The sequence below is a fragment of the Ranitomeya imitator genome, chromosome 6 (genome assembly GCF_032444005.1).
Source record: "Ranitomeya imitator isolate aRanImi1 chromosome 6, aRanImi1.pri, whole genome shotgun sequence".
NCBI lineage: Eukaryota > Metazoa > Chordata > Amphibia > Anura > Dendrobatidae > Ranitomeya > Ranitomeya imitator.
The window spans coordinates 399,708,731-399,723,629 of record NC_091287.1 but is presented as its reverse complement, the minus strand read 5'-3'; the positions used below and the strand labels follow the sequence as shown (position 1 = coordinate 399,723,629).

Sequence of the window (14,899 nt, the reverse complement as noted above, 5' to 3'; positions counted from 1 at the left end):
TGGCGTGAAGGGGTTAATGTAATAGTAAACGTGAGGCCATTAAAATCAGTCAGCAATTAGATGGCGGTGCCCCTTACAATAACCTCTTTTTACAAATGAGCAGCTTATACATACAGTACCTTGCGAAAGTATTCGGCCCCCTGGAACTTTTCAACCTTTTCCCACATATCATGCTTCAAACATAAAGATGCCAAATGTAAATTTTTGGTGAAGAATCAACAAGAAGTGGAACACATTTGTGAAGTTGAACGAAATTTATTGGTCATTTTAAATTTTTGTTGAAAATCAAAAACTGAAAAGTAAAGCAAACTCACTCCAGAAGTTCATTGTGGATCTCTGAATGATCCAATGTTGTCATAAATGCCTAAATCCACCTGTGTGTAATCAAGTCTCCGTATAAATACTGCTGCTCTGTGATAGTCCCAGGGTTCTGTTTGAAGCACAGAGAGCATCATGAAGACCAAGGAACACAACAGGCAGGTCCGTGATACTGTTGTGGAGAAGTTTAAAGCCGGATTTGTATACAAAATGATTTCCAAAACTTTGAACATCTCAAAGAGCACTGTGCAAGCGATCATATTGAAATGGAAGGAGTATCATACCACTGCAAATCTACCAAGACCCGGCCTTCCCTCTAAACTTTCATCTCAAACAAGGAGAAGACTGATCAGAGATGTAGCCAAGAGGCCCATGATCACTCTGGATGAACTGCAGAGATCTACAGCTGAGGTGGGACAGTCTGTCCGTAGGACAACAATCAGTCGTACACTGCACAAATCTGGCCTTTATTGAAGAGTGGCAAGAAGAAAGCCATTTCTCAAAGATATCCATAAAAAGTGTTGTTTAAAGTTTGCAACAAGCCACGTGGGAGACGCACCAAGCGTGTGGAAGAAGGTGCTCTGGTCAGATGAAACTAAAATCAAACTTTTTGGCAACAATGCCAAAATATATGTTTGGCGTAAAGGCAACACAGCTCATCACCCTGAACACACCATCCCCACTGTCAAACATGCTGGTGGCAGCATCAAGGTTTGGGCCTGCTTTTCTTCAGCAGGGACAGGGAAGATGGTTAAAATTGATGGGAAGATGGATGGGGCCAAATACAGGACCATTCTTGAAGAAAACCTGTTGGAGTCTGCAAAAGACCTGAGTCTGGGAGGGAGATTTGTCTTCCAACAAGACAATGATCCCAAACATAAAGCAAAATCTACAATGGAATGGTTCACAGATAAAAGTATCCAGGTGTTAGAATGGCCAAGTCAAAGTCCAGACCTCAATCCAATCGAGAATCTGTGGAAAGACCTGGAAACTGCTGTTCACAAACGATCTCCATCAAACCTCACTGAGCTCGAGCTGTTTGCCCCACTTTTCAGTTTTTGAATTTTCACAAAAATTTTAAATAACCAATAAATTTCGTTCAACTTCACATTTGTGTTCCACTTGTTGTTAATTCTTCACCAAAAATTTACATTTGGTATCTTTATGTTTGAAGCATGATATGTGGGAAAAGGTTGAAAAGTTCCAGGGGGCTGAATACTTTCGCAACGCACTGTTTATTTTAGCACACGTGTGTTTATCATACTAATACAGTGATGATGTATTCCAACCCCGATCAGATGGCAGGTTATTTTTTGGGCAAAGTTTTTTTTTTTTTTGTGTGTGTATGTATATTTTTTTATTTTTTCAATGTACATTTATACAAACTTGAGTGTAATACATAATTTATTTTTCTGTAGTTTGATGTAGATGGTTATTTCTGGGCTATCATTCACCTGGTTTGCTCAGGTAAGTCTGTACAATTAAGAGTATTTTTACATTTTGTTTTTCTTTTTTACAAACTTAAAGGGAACTTGGTATGTTGGATAATCCTATTAACCTACAGTTACAAGACTAATCTGCAGATTTAGGGCCTGGTCACACTTTGCAGATTTTTTGTGTGCATATTTTGCTGCATTTTTCTTTTTCTGCACAGATTTGTCACAAAACCTGAATGCCAGCAAAGTGAAAAGCATCATGGACACTTTGCTTATTTTTGACCTTCAAATTTGGTTCTGATTTTAAATCTGCAGCATTTCAATTATTTCAGTATTTTTACTGCAGATTTCACCCATACTAATGAGTGGGGAAAAATGCATCAAAAACGTACCTATTTTATGCTGTTTTTCCTGCCTAGAGATGCAGAAACTTCTGCGCCAACAACTTGATGCGTGTACATACCCTATGGTATTAAAATTCGGCAAAGCCGCTGTACTGAAAGTGCATTATCTGGGAGAAATGTACTTTATGCCTCCCAAGAGCTGCCAGCTTTCTCCTGTGCAGGTGCGCCGGCGTGGCTGCAGTCACAACTCACAGCACCCTATACACCCTATATCTGCAGGTTAATGGCATTAGCCGAATTGACAGGTTCCCTCTAAAGTAGTCAAAAAATTAAAACGGCAGGTAAAATGCAAATATATTCATTCATTTAAATATCTAATGATGCCAGACAGATCCTTTTTATTGTTCCACCATCTATAAGGCCTTATTCGGACATCCCATGTTTTTTTACATACAAAGAAAAAAAAAACAGTCCATGTTTCATCATAGTAACTGATTGGTCATTGTGTCTGTTTTTCCATAAGTGTTTCATCTGTGTTGTTCGTGCATCAAAATATCAATGACAAATCTTCTCCCATCCACCATGTTAATCACGGACAGCTCAAGGACTGCTCACTGATGCCATTCGTACACAGTCTCTGATCTTCACAGACCCTTAGGGCCCCATTCATCGCTGCATTCATGCCAGAATTCTGACGTAAAATCTTTGAAATGTTGCAATATTTTGGCGCATCTCAGATTGAAGCCAAAATTGTGCGACTTTTGGCGTTTTTAACCCCAGTTTTTTCCAGCTCCAACAGAATGGGAAGAACTAGGGTGGGGTAGATCACCACAGGTCATCTAATTTGAGTTCCCTACTCCAGAAATCTCACTACAGTACCTGACTCTTCTGAGGTTTCTGTCATGGCACATGGATTCACAAGCCGTTCATCAGACACTCCAGATTCAGAGGCATGAACCTCTTCATGAATCTGGGGCACCTGGCTCATTGTGCCCCACACTGGTGTGAACAACACCGTCCTTGAGGAATCTGGCTCATATATAGGTAAATTTCATCCTTGACGCAGATCAAATACGTCATTTTTTTTTGAGGACACATGGTCTGCAAAAAAATAAAAAAATTCAAGGACTTGTGAACAGCTTCACAGATTGCTGCAGTGGGTACATGTTCTGTGCGTGAAAAGCACAGAACACCCATGCGTGACTGACAGATTTATGAATGAGGCCTACAGTCCTGCTCATGAAGTATAAGTACATAATGTCGAATATCTCCTGAAAAAAAAAAAAAAAAAATGAATCAAGTGAGTTGTTTGTTTTTTTTTGTAAAGAGCACTCATGTTAAATGTAAAAGTGCAAATGATAATCCATTACTTAAAACAAAACAAAAACAATGTGAAAAATATAAAAACCACAATCCTTTTGTCAAAATGTTCTGTGGACAGATGTAACAAAAATAGGTCTTTTTGGCAATGCAAAGCAACAGTTTTACAGATTGTGCAATGAAGCTTATAAGAAAAAGACCGCCTTACCAACAGTAAAGCATGGTGGAGGATCCTTATTGTAGTGGAGTTGCTTTGCTGCGTCTGGTACTGGAGGCCTTGACTGTATCATAGGAATCAGAGAATTGTCAAGTTTTTATATCGAAATATCCTACTCTGTGTAAGAAAACTTGGTTTGAGTTGAAGATCATGAGTCCTCCAGAAGGGCAATTGTTGTGAATTCTGTGGCTGAATTTACTCCTGTGGTCACAAGTGGTACTGCAGCTTCTGAGCTTCCTCCCTCAGGTGTTCTGGTGAGCTCGTTAACTGCTTCATTACTTAACTCCGCCTGATGCTGCTATCCTTGCTCCTTGTCAATGTTTGTGTTGGATCTGAGCTTCTCCTGATTGTTCCTGTGACCTGCTGCTCTGTATAGCTAAGTGCTTTTTGCTTTTTTGTTGCTTTTTTTCTGTCCAGCTTGTCTTTTGTTTTGCTGGAAGCTCTGAGACGCAAAGGGTGTACCGCCGTGCCGTTAGTTCGGCACGGTGGGTTTTTTTTGCCCCCTTTGCGTGGTTTTGCTTTAGGGTTTTTTGTAGACTGCAAAGTTCGCTTTACTGTCCTCGCTCTGTCCTAGAATATCGGGCCCCACTTTGCTGAATCTATTTCATCCCTACGTTTTGTCTTTTCATCTTACTCACAGTCATTATATGTGGGGGGCTGCCTTTTCCTTTGGGGAATTTCTCTGGGGCAAGTCAGGCCTATTTTTCTATCTTCAGGCTAGCTAGTTTCTTAGGCTGTGCCGAGTTGCCTAGGTAGTTGTTAGGCGCAATCCACAGCCGCTTTTAGTTGTGTTTAGGATAGGATCAGGTGTGCAGTCTACAGAGTTTCCACGTCTCAGAGCTCGTTCTTGTATTTTTGGGTATTTGTCAGATCACTGTGTGCGCTCTGATCGCTAAGCATTCTGTGTTTCTGGATTGCCTTCATAACACCTGTCATTAGCAAACATAACAGGCAATGACCCAAAGCATAGATCCAAAAGCACACAGGAATGGTTGAAAAAGGAAAAAAATTGACTGTTTTTAAATGTCCAGCAATGAGTCTTGACCTCCATCCCATTGAAAATCTTTGGGGTGAGCTGTAATCTGCCATTGGGAAAAAGAACCCTGCAAACATTCAAGAGCATGAACAAACTGCAAAGGAAGAGTGGGAGAATACACCAGCTGAGAAGTGCAAGAAGCTTATAGATGGCTATAAGAAAACATTTGGAGCAAGTTATCAGTGCCAAAGGGTCTGTGCAACCAAGTATTAATTGGGGGTGCCTTTATTGCTGCATGTGCTGTTTATTTTTTGAAATTGCAACACGCAAGTTGAAAAACAATGTGTTATTGTTGTATTACTTTGGACCACTAATTAACAAATCCTGAGGATATAACTTTGGTACATTTTCGATTTATTTCTGAAGATATTGAAGAGTCTATGAAAATAATGAAGCGAACATCAAACACTTGCCCCACGCTCATCATACACCACCATTATCGTAGCCAAAGTGCTCAAAATACTTTAATGGCAACGGAAATATTTTCCCAAACTTTTTACCGAATGTTTCCAATTTTTTCAGATTTTCTAAAATTTTTGCTCGTGTTTCCAATCACTAATCAGAATGTGCCGTATTTGTACCGATTTTATGTTTGGCGATTGCTTTTCAAACAATTTCGCTCATCACTATTGATGTCAGGAATTTGTATGTTCTCCCTATGTTTGCCTGGGTTTCCTCTGGGTTCTCCGGTTTCCTCCCACACTCCAAATACATACTGATAGGGAATGTAGATTGTGAGCTCCAATGGGGACAGTGTCAATGGTGTATGTAAAGCGCTGTGGAATTAATGATGCTATATAAGTGAATAAAATAAATAAGGGGTTCCAATAATGGTGAGCAGCACTGTAAGTGTTAGAAGAAAGCTACCAACCTTCTCAATGATGTGCGCGCTACATTCTGTCTAGAAACACACTACCCTTAAAACTTCCTTTTCCTCAAAGTCGGGAGATTATCTTGATTTCACTGTGAGATAGTTCTGCTGTTCTATATGAAAGCATGGCACTTAAATTATTCACTTCCTAACACATAAAAGTATATGGAACGAATATGCTGTATATATTTTCATCATTTCTACTGTTCTATCGTTTCCTATTGTCAGGATGTTACAAAGTTTTCCAGAAGTCTCATAAGTCCAGTTTATTAAGGTGAGTGATTGGCTTTATTTCATTACACATATATAATGATCTGATAAACATCCAGAAACACTAGAAAAAGGAGAGATTGAGGGTGTGTTGACACAGTGGATGCACATAGGATTTTCTGGGTGTAAAATGCACATCTAATTATAGTATTATTATTATTATTATTAATTTATATAGCACCATTGATTCCATGGTGCTGTACATGAGAAGGGGTCACATACAAATTACAAATATCACATACAGTAAACAAACTAACAATGACAGACTAATATAGAGGGGCGAGGACCCTGCCCTTGCGGGCTTATATTCTACCGGATGGTGGGGATGGAGACAATAGGTTGAGGGTTGCAGGAGCTCCGGTGTTGGTAGGCGGTAGCTCCGGTAGTGATGAGGAGGCAGCGGGGTCAGTGCAGGCTGTAGGCTTTCCTGAAGAGGTGGGTTTTCAGGTTCCATCTGAAGGTTTTCAGGTTCCATCTGAAGGGTCCAAATATGGTTGATAGTCGGACGTGTTGGGGCAAAGAATTCCAGAGGATGGGGGATATTCGGGAGAAGTCTTGGAGGCAGTTGGGTGAGGAGCGAATAAGTGTGGAGGAGAGAAGGTGGTCTTGGGAGGACCGGAGATTATGTGAGGGAAGATATCGGGAGATTAGTTCAGAGATATATGGAGGAGACAGGTTATGGATGGCTTTGTAGGTCAGTATTAGAGTAAAGCATCATCACAGAAATTAGTGCAGTGTGGATATTGGGGTAATTCCTCTCTGGTTATTTTTTAGTGGCTTTTCCACGATAAGTCTGCTGCATATTAAAGTACCAGTGGTGCTCATGTGATTTTACGAGATCTTACACAAACTGCAGAGAAAATCAGCTATGTGGATATAATATGATCAACCTACCTGGTTTTGCTGAGAATCTCCCTTTTTGCTGCAGGATTAATATTAGTAGTTTAATATGTGTGACCCTAATGACCGCTTCTCTTTAACAGTGGAAATGTCCCGTATGGACTTATCCTGCAATACAGCAAGTGAAATCTTCAGCCATGTCAAAGGAATTTTTTTTGCATGAAGGTTTTAGTTACATTATTAGCCGTTAAAGTAATTTATTATTTTTGCATGTTCATTTTTTTTTCACCCCTTTGTTACAAGAGCCATAACTTTTTAAAAAAAACGTTTCAGTTCAAATAGCCGTATGAAGGCTTGTTTGTTTTTTTGCAGGAAATGAAGTTTTTACTGATCCCCTTCATGTCATACATTGCAGCACTAATAAAACGGGGGCTGAAATTGAAAGTGCTGTGAAATTGCGAAAAATTAAAATGCAATTCTGCCATTGTCTTTTTGGGTTTTGTTTTTCAAAGCGCTCATAGTGTGGTGAACATGACCTGGTAACATGATTCTCTAAAATTTTGCGATTTTCAAAGTAATTTTTGCCGGAATTCTGGTGAAATTGTTCTAAAGCACCATTCCAACGTTCTGTTTTGTTTTTTGTTTTTTTGTTAGTTTTTTTTATTTTTTATTTCTTGATTGGCGCTTTAAATGTAAAACCCTTGCCCCCAGTTATATACTCACCCTCTGTCATCTTCACTGTATTTTAGCACTGCCCAGGTCCAGCAGCCCCATCTTGTGAGCGCAGCTGCTCACTGGCTGGAATTCAGAAGCTAAAGCACAAGCTCTCCGTGCAAGTCTTTGAGAGCCCGAACGAGACTCTCATAGATTTGTATTAAAAAGTGACCTCCGCACCGCTCCATGGAACACTGGGGCAGCCGACAGGTCACTTTTCGCAGGAGATTGGCCAGATCGATGCTGGGAAACTATGAAGATGGTGGCAGGTGCGTATGAGAATTTAATTTAAAGCGCCACTCCAGTAGTGCAATGAAAAAAGGCTGGAATGGTGCATTATTGAATCAGGGCCAAAGTCTAATATATTTTACTATTTTACTGATTGGTTTTCTTTTTGTTCTCTGTATCTACTTTTAGATCTTTTGTGAAAATCTGATGTAGCTTTAGGTTAAATTGATGCACAAAAATTGAACGTTCTGAAGGGTTCACAAACTTTCAAGTAACTATATACACGTCGGATGCCAAGAAGTGTTTAAAATGCCCTTATAAACTGTACATGCCACCTTTATGGGAATGGTGTAAAGTAGACCAATCAGCAAGACATATTTGTCTCAAAAATGTGCTCATTTATTATACTGTGGCACAATTGGGATCTATTTGTTGTAATTTTATGTTTTCCTGGTTTAGTTTGTCTGTTGGAATCTAGTACCGCAATAATACATTTGCCACAAAAAGTTACGTAGAACACCACTTTAAGTCTTGCTCTTCTCTTTACAGTGACCTCGATCAGCAATATATCAACTATTTCTTCAGGTATGGATGTTGTTTCTCTTGTACTGGTATCGTGTTAGTGCTTACTGAATAATTAGTCTATACTCCTGCCAAGAACTGGAGCTAATAAATACAAGTCCGTTGTACATTTACCGTACTTTCCTAATTCTCTACTATAGCAGCTTCAATTCAATATGTGAACATTAGGCCCCACAGCAATTTATCAAAATCCAGCATAAATTATTTTAGCAATGATTTGTGAGCCTCCATATCCTTATGATAACACTCCTTTTCCAGCGCACATACACAGGAAGTGCTGACTTGCAGGACGTAAACCATTAATAACTTGACACAGGAATGACATTTGATTTATTTCATTTTTCTAAACATACTAGAGAAGCATTATTGTAAGTCTTGTGTTTTTTCTGCTTCACATGTACACATTATATGTAGTAAACACCATGGCCCACCTGTATCACATCATTTATTTCTCAACAGACCCCATAAATGTTTTAAACCATGCGGTTTAAATGGAAACATTGTCTTTAAAAAATAAAAAAATAAAAAAAGTACTGCATAAAATGAATTGTACGAGCTAGTGTAACAAAATGTGTAAATGTATCTCTGCGTGAATTCTGCTATCTTTACTTCTTCCCTCCCTTTTGACTCCTGAACTCGCATCCACTCTGGGAGAAAAGGGAAAAAAATGTAAATGAAGGACGGATTGATATCAAAATGAGGCTAAACCTATTATTTTTATGGGTAGGCGACAAGGGAGAAACAGATTGTGCCAAGCTTTCTAACAAGTCTTTTAGCTCAACCCAGCTCTGAATTCATATTTACAATGATAACTGATTCTACATAATTTCTTTCAACCAGGGGTAAGGAACCATTTTCCAGCCAGGGGCCATTTGGAAATTTCTAACATCATTCAGGGGCCACATAAAAATGATTATCTTGAAAATGACCCCCGGTATATTTAGTCAAACAATTAATTACGGTACCTCACCCTTAATGTGACGGCTGCAGCGGCTTCTCTTTGGTGCAGCTGTGATGTTCGGTGATACTGATCATGTTGCTTCTCACAGCTGCTTTTCCAGGGGTGGCACGAAGATCACAGGGGGGCACAAAAATCACATAGCGGGGGGGGGGGAACAGATCACGGAGGGACACTGTTATGGCTGGCAATCAGGCAACACAGCGTGCAGTAATCAGCGCACATACAGAGATCTGGCAATAACCAAAAACAATAGGACGAGCTCTGAGACGTGGAATCTCTGTAGACTGCAGTACCTGATCTATCCTCACACAACTATAAGCAGCAGTGGATTGCGCCTATCACTACCTATGCAACTCGACACTGCCTGAGGAGCTGACTAGCCTGCAGATAGAAATACAAGCCTGACTTACCTCAGAGAAATACCCCAAAGGAATAGGCAGCCCCCCACATATAATGACTGTTAGCAAGATGAAAAGACAAACGTAGGAATGAAATAGATTCAGCAAAGTGAGGCCCGATATTCTAGACAGAGCGAGGATAGCAAAGAGAACTATGCAGTCTACAAAAAACCCTAAAACGAAAACCACGCAAAGGGGCAAAAAGACCCACCGTGCCGAACTAACAGCACGGCGGTGCACCCCTTTGCTTCTCAGAGCTTCCAGCAAAAGTTAAAAGCAAGCTGGACAGAAAAAACAGAAAACAAACTAGAAGCACTTATCTAGCAGAGCAGCAGGCCCAAGGAAAGATGCAGTAGCTCAGATCCAACACTGGAACATTGACAAGGAGCAAGGAAGACAGACTCAGGTGGAGCTAAATAGCAAGGCAGCCAACGAGCTCACCAAAACACCTGAGGGAGGAAGCCCAGAGACTGCAATACCACTTGTGACCACAGAAGTGAACTCAGCCACAGAATTCACAACAGGACACGTAGCTGGGGCACACATAGCTGGAGGGGACGGAGATCACAGGGGGCACAGATCACATGGGAGCACAGATATCACAGGGGGTACATGGGGGGGCACAGATCACAGTGGGCATATAGCTGGAGAGCACATAAATCACAGGACATATAGCTGGAGAGCACAGAAATCACGGGGCCATATAGCTGGAGGGCACAAATCACGGGGGCATATAGCTGGGGGGGGCATATAGCTGGAGGGCACAGAAATCACGGGGGCATATAGCTGGAGGGCACAGAAATCACGGGGGCATATAGCTGGAGGGCACAGAAATCACAGGGGGCATATAGCTGGAGTGGCAGAGAGATCAGGGGCATATAGCTGGGAGGCTTAGAGATCACAGGGGGCATATAGCTTGAGGGCTCAAATCACAGCTTTGGGGCAGAGAGATCACTGGGGGCACAGGGATCACAGGGGGACATAACCTATGGGGCACAGATCACAGGGGGGCACGTAGCTGGGGCCACAGATCACAGTGGGGGAACAGAGATGACATGGGGGCACAGAGATCATATTGGGGCACATAGCGGGAGGGGGCACACATCACCTGTAGACAAGCACAGAGCTGCCAGCACAAAGATCGCTCTGGACTCTCTAGCAGCAGCTCCTCTTCTGGGACAGGATGACGGGAGCGCATTGGCCGCTAACCCTGCCCACCCCGATGACATCATCATTCATGTGCAGGGCAGGCAGCGTTCTGTAATCAATGCTGCGTAATGTGCACTTGGGGGTTAAAGGGCCGGCAGGATACGGCTGCTGCCCGATCATTGTGGCATCCGGGGACCTTCCCGCGGGCCTCATGAAAAGCATGCGGCCCTTGGGCTGGAGGTTCCCCACCCCTGCTTTAAACCTTTAGTAACAGAGGCAATTTTGACCGGAATGATATGGCACAATTTTTCAAATCTGAGCAGTGTCGATTTGTGATAATAACTCTGGAATGCTTCAACATATACCAGTGATTCTGACACTATTTTTCTCCTGACACATTGTACTTTTATGTAAGTGGTAAATTTAGGTCGATATGTTTTGCGTTTATTTATGAAAATATGGGAATTTTTACCAAAAATTTAGAAAAAGTAGCAATTTTCAAACTTAAAATTTTTATATCTTTAAACCAGTTAGACATGCTGTGCAAAATAATTATCATTTCCATGTCTACTTTACATTGGCATAATTTTTTTAAATGTAACTTTATTTTGTTTGTATGTTAGAAGGGATAAAAGTTTAGGGCATTTTTTTTAATTAACAAAACCTATTCTTTAGGGGTCTTTTCAGATTTAAATGGACTTTTATTGGGCTATATATTGGAAACTCCCCGAACGTGATTCCATTTTAAAAATCATACCCCTCAAATACTTCAAATCTGTTGTCAGGAAATTTGTTAACTCTTCACGTGCTATACAGGAATTAATGTAAAGTGGAATGAAAAAAAGAAACTTGCTTTCGCCCCAAATTTTTTACTTTTACAAAGAATAGCAAAAAATGGACTATACCATTTTTTACACAGTTAATTCTGAACATTGGGATACCACACATGTGATTGGCAACCTAAGTTTGGACTAACATCAGCTCAGAAGAGAAGGAGCACCATTTTTTTACTTTGTAAAACAAATTTGGTTGAACTAGATTGTGGGCACCATATCACATTTGCATGGCCCTTAAGACACTCAAACAGGAGAAAACCACCACCACTGATCCCATTTTGGGGACTATACTCCTCAAGGATTTATATAAATGTTTAGTGCACATTTTGATCCCACAGGTACTATACGACATTTAATAACATTAGTATAAATATGAAAAAAGAAGAACTGCGGCAGCACTCACCAGATTGCGTAGATCAAACCTTTATTGAAGGTAAAAAATCCATCATGACGTGTTCACGGCTCGGGGGAGTGAGGACATAGTGGAAGTGAGCAGGGGAAGACAACAGCTGTTTCGCGCGAAACAGCTGTTGTCTTCCCCTGCTCACTTCCACTATGTCCGCACTCCCCCGAGCCGTGAACACGTCATGATGGATTTTTTACCTTCAATAAAGGTTTGATCTACGCAATCTGGTGAGTGCTGCCGCAGTTCTTCTTTTTTCATATTTATACTGGATTGTTTGTTTTTTCGTATGCGAGCACCTCCAGTTACTGAAGCCCTACACCCACAAGTGACTGTGTTCTTACCAGTACGTTACATTCAGGCTGTGCAGCAATACTTTTTTTTCTCTTCATTGATTGGATTTAATAACATTAGGTTTTCATATTGAAAAGGTTAAATTTTTTCATTAAAATGTTGCTTTAGCCCTAATTTTTTTTTTTTACTTTTGCAAGAGGCAATGTGGTGCCCCTGCAGTCCGGTCACCACAGAGGTACTGCCCCTCATCCAGAGGTGTGGGACTCCGCTCTCGGGTTAGGAGGGGGCACTACCCAGGACCCACACATTGCATTCAACATCACATCACTTTAGCCTGGCAAGTTGGGCAGACCCTAGAGAATGGGGCGGGATCTCACTCAGGCAAGAAGGGTGGAGACAGTTGGAGGGTAGTGTGTAGTCAGTCTGTGGGGAGGACGAGAAGAGGGCAGACGTGAGAAGTCGGTAAGAGGAAGTAGGAGTGAGACAGGCAGAAAGGGGCTCCAAGAGAGAGGTGAAGCTACAGAAAGAGAAAGAAGGGGTCCTAGGGGCACGGGTAGTGAGGAATCCACTCGTGGGGCCCACATCCAGGCTGACCATTGCCAGGTGGAGGGACCAGGTTGCATAGAGGGTACCGGCCCCCCAAGACTAGTGGAGGACTACCAGGCTCAGCAAGCCGGAGGTTACAGTATCAGCATGTGCTGCAGCCACATCCAACACATTTTCTGAAAAGGCAGCCAAATAGGATCAAGAGGACATAAAGCACGTCGCCTGACAAGATCTGAGGCCCCTGGCTTGGGACACTGTGTGAAGGCTCAGGGCAGGAGAGGAGAGAGCCCGCGCAGCGAGACGGCCAGGAACATAAGGGGGTTCTGGCAAAGTGTACCCCGAATTACCTGAGAGCTGGCTGGACCTCTCACCTGGAGCGCACAGCACCCCAGCTGGGGAATAACATCTGAACTGTGAGTAAACCTTGAAAATTGCACCCTGCTGTGTCCTCTGAATTATTTGCAGCGTCACCTGCGCTGCACCACAACATCCACCATCATCTTTAACACCATAACTGCCCAGGGGCTTAGCTTCACCCGTGGAGAGCTGTACCAACTCTGCTACATCACCATCAGCCCCAGCGGTCCCACTTAAGCAGTGTCGGCCACTCATTGCCGAACACCACGGGTGGCGTCACGAACAATCCCCTATAAACTTTATTCCGCTTTAATATCACTGACTTTTATTGAATGCCCAGGGCCACGGACTGGGTCACTGCTGCCGTGACACATCCCTTTAAGAACCGTCTGACCCAGCCTGAGTACCCCACGGCCCTAGCGGGCGCTCCTCCAGCATGGACAAGTGGACCCTGCAGTTTGTTACCCATTTTCTTCTGAATGCGCGATACCCCACATGTAGTCAAAAAGTTCTGCTTGGAAACACAGCAGGGCTCGGAAGGGAAGGAGCGACCTTTGGTATTTTGAATGTAAATTTTACAGGGCCCCTTACATGTCAAAACAGCAGAAACCCACAAGAAGTGACCAAATTTTGGAAACTGGACCCCTCAAGGAATTCATCTAGGGTTGTACTGAGCATTTTTTACTTACAGGTTGTCCACAAAATATTATAACATTTAGATTTGAAAAAAGTTTCCACTAAAATACTCTTTTCTCACTAAATGTAGAATTTTTATATTAGGGGCAATTGGAGAAAAAGGCTCCATAATTTGTTAGGCATTTCTCCTAAACACGATAATAATTCATGTGGTCAAAAAATACTGTTTGGCCACATGACAAAACTTTGAAAGTGAACAGCGCTATTTAGTTTTTGAAACAGTGTATTGCGTTTACAGAGCCCCTGAGGTGCCAAAAAAGCAGAAACGCCCACAAGTGATCCCATTTGGTAAATTTACATTATATTGGCCTCAAAGTTTTTAATTCACACTTCGGTAATAAGGGAAAATGCACAGGACAATTTGTTATGCTGTTTTTATCAAACGTGGTTTTTGCAGGCTCCTTGTTTCCCTCCACATTAACCTTTCATGTAGTTTATAGTCATAAACTGCGAGTAGAAGCTAAAAAAATAAGAGACGAGTTAAAAACTTTCCAGTTAGACCATCAGAACTGAGCTCGCTGACACATGCTCAAGTTAACCCATTCTACAGGTAGCAATAAACATTGAAAGGCACAGGCTATCGAAGGCTAATGGTTTAATTTCTAATTACCGTAAGTAAAATTATATTGGTTTATTTTTTTTTTTTTGTTGCCAAAAGTACATGCATTTAAGTAAAAAAAAATTAAAAATCCCCAAAATATGGATAAAGCCACAATATATTAGGCTAATATATCTATAATGCAGTATGTTTAGCATCAATATTCTGTAAGATAATGTGATTCTTCACGTCCTACTGTTAATGTTTTCATGTACTTACTGTTGCTCTTTTAGCAGCACTAGATTTCTAAATACCCAGAGGGAAATACTTTCTAGAAAATTTTGATGTGACCTTTCGTAAATGTTTTCTCTTGGTTTCCGGTCTCTGCATTAAATGGCTACCCTTGCCCTCATGACAAATTTAATTATGAGGTGATATCGCTGCGGTTGAATCAGTTTGCAGGGATTTGTTGTTAAGAGATGACGGACTGTGTGATTTGTTCAGGCCACAGGAATGTGGTAGGATTATAATAAGGAAAAAGTTCA

At 41.5% G+C, this 14,899-nt stretch overlaps 1 protein-coding gene across 2 annotated transcripts in view; it reads left to right on the top strand.

Moving 5' to 3' along the window:
* Window positions 1–14,899, top strand: part of TMEM241 (transmembrane protein 241) — a 219,107-nt gene that overhangs the window by 67,392 nt on the left and 136,816 nt on the right. For both annotated transcript variants that reach the window (XM_069731199.1, XM_069731200.1), the window contains exons 8-10: window positions 1,737–1,785; window positions 5,771–5,816; window positions 8,144–8,179. In XM_069731199.1, the coding sequence (XP_069587300.1) occupies window positions 1,737–1,785; window positions 5,771–5,816; window positions 8,144–8,179 (131 nt within the window). The remainder of the gene's footprint in view (window positions 1–1,736; window positions 1,786–5,770; window positions 5,817–8,143; window positions 8,180–14,899) is intronic.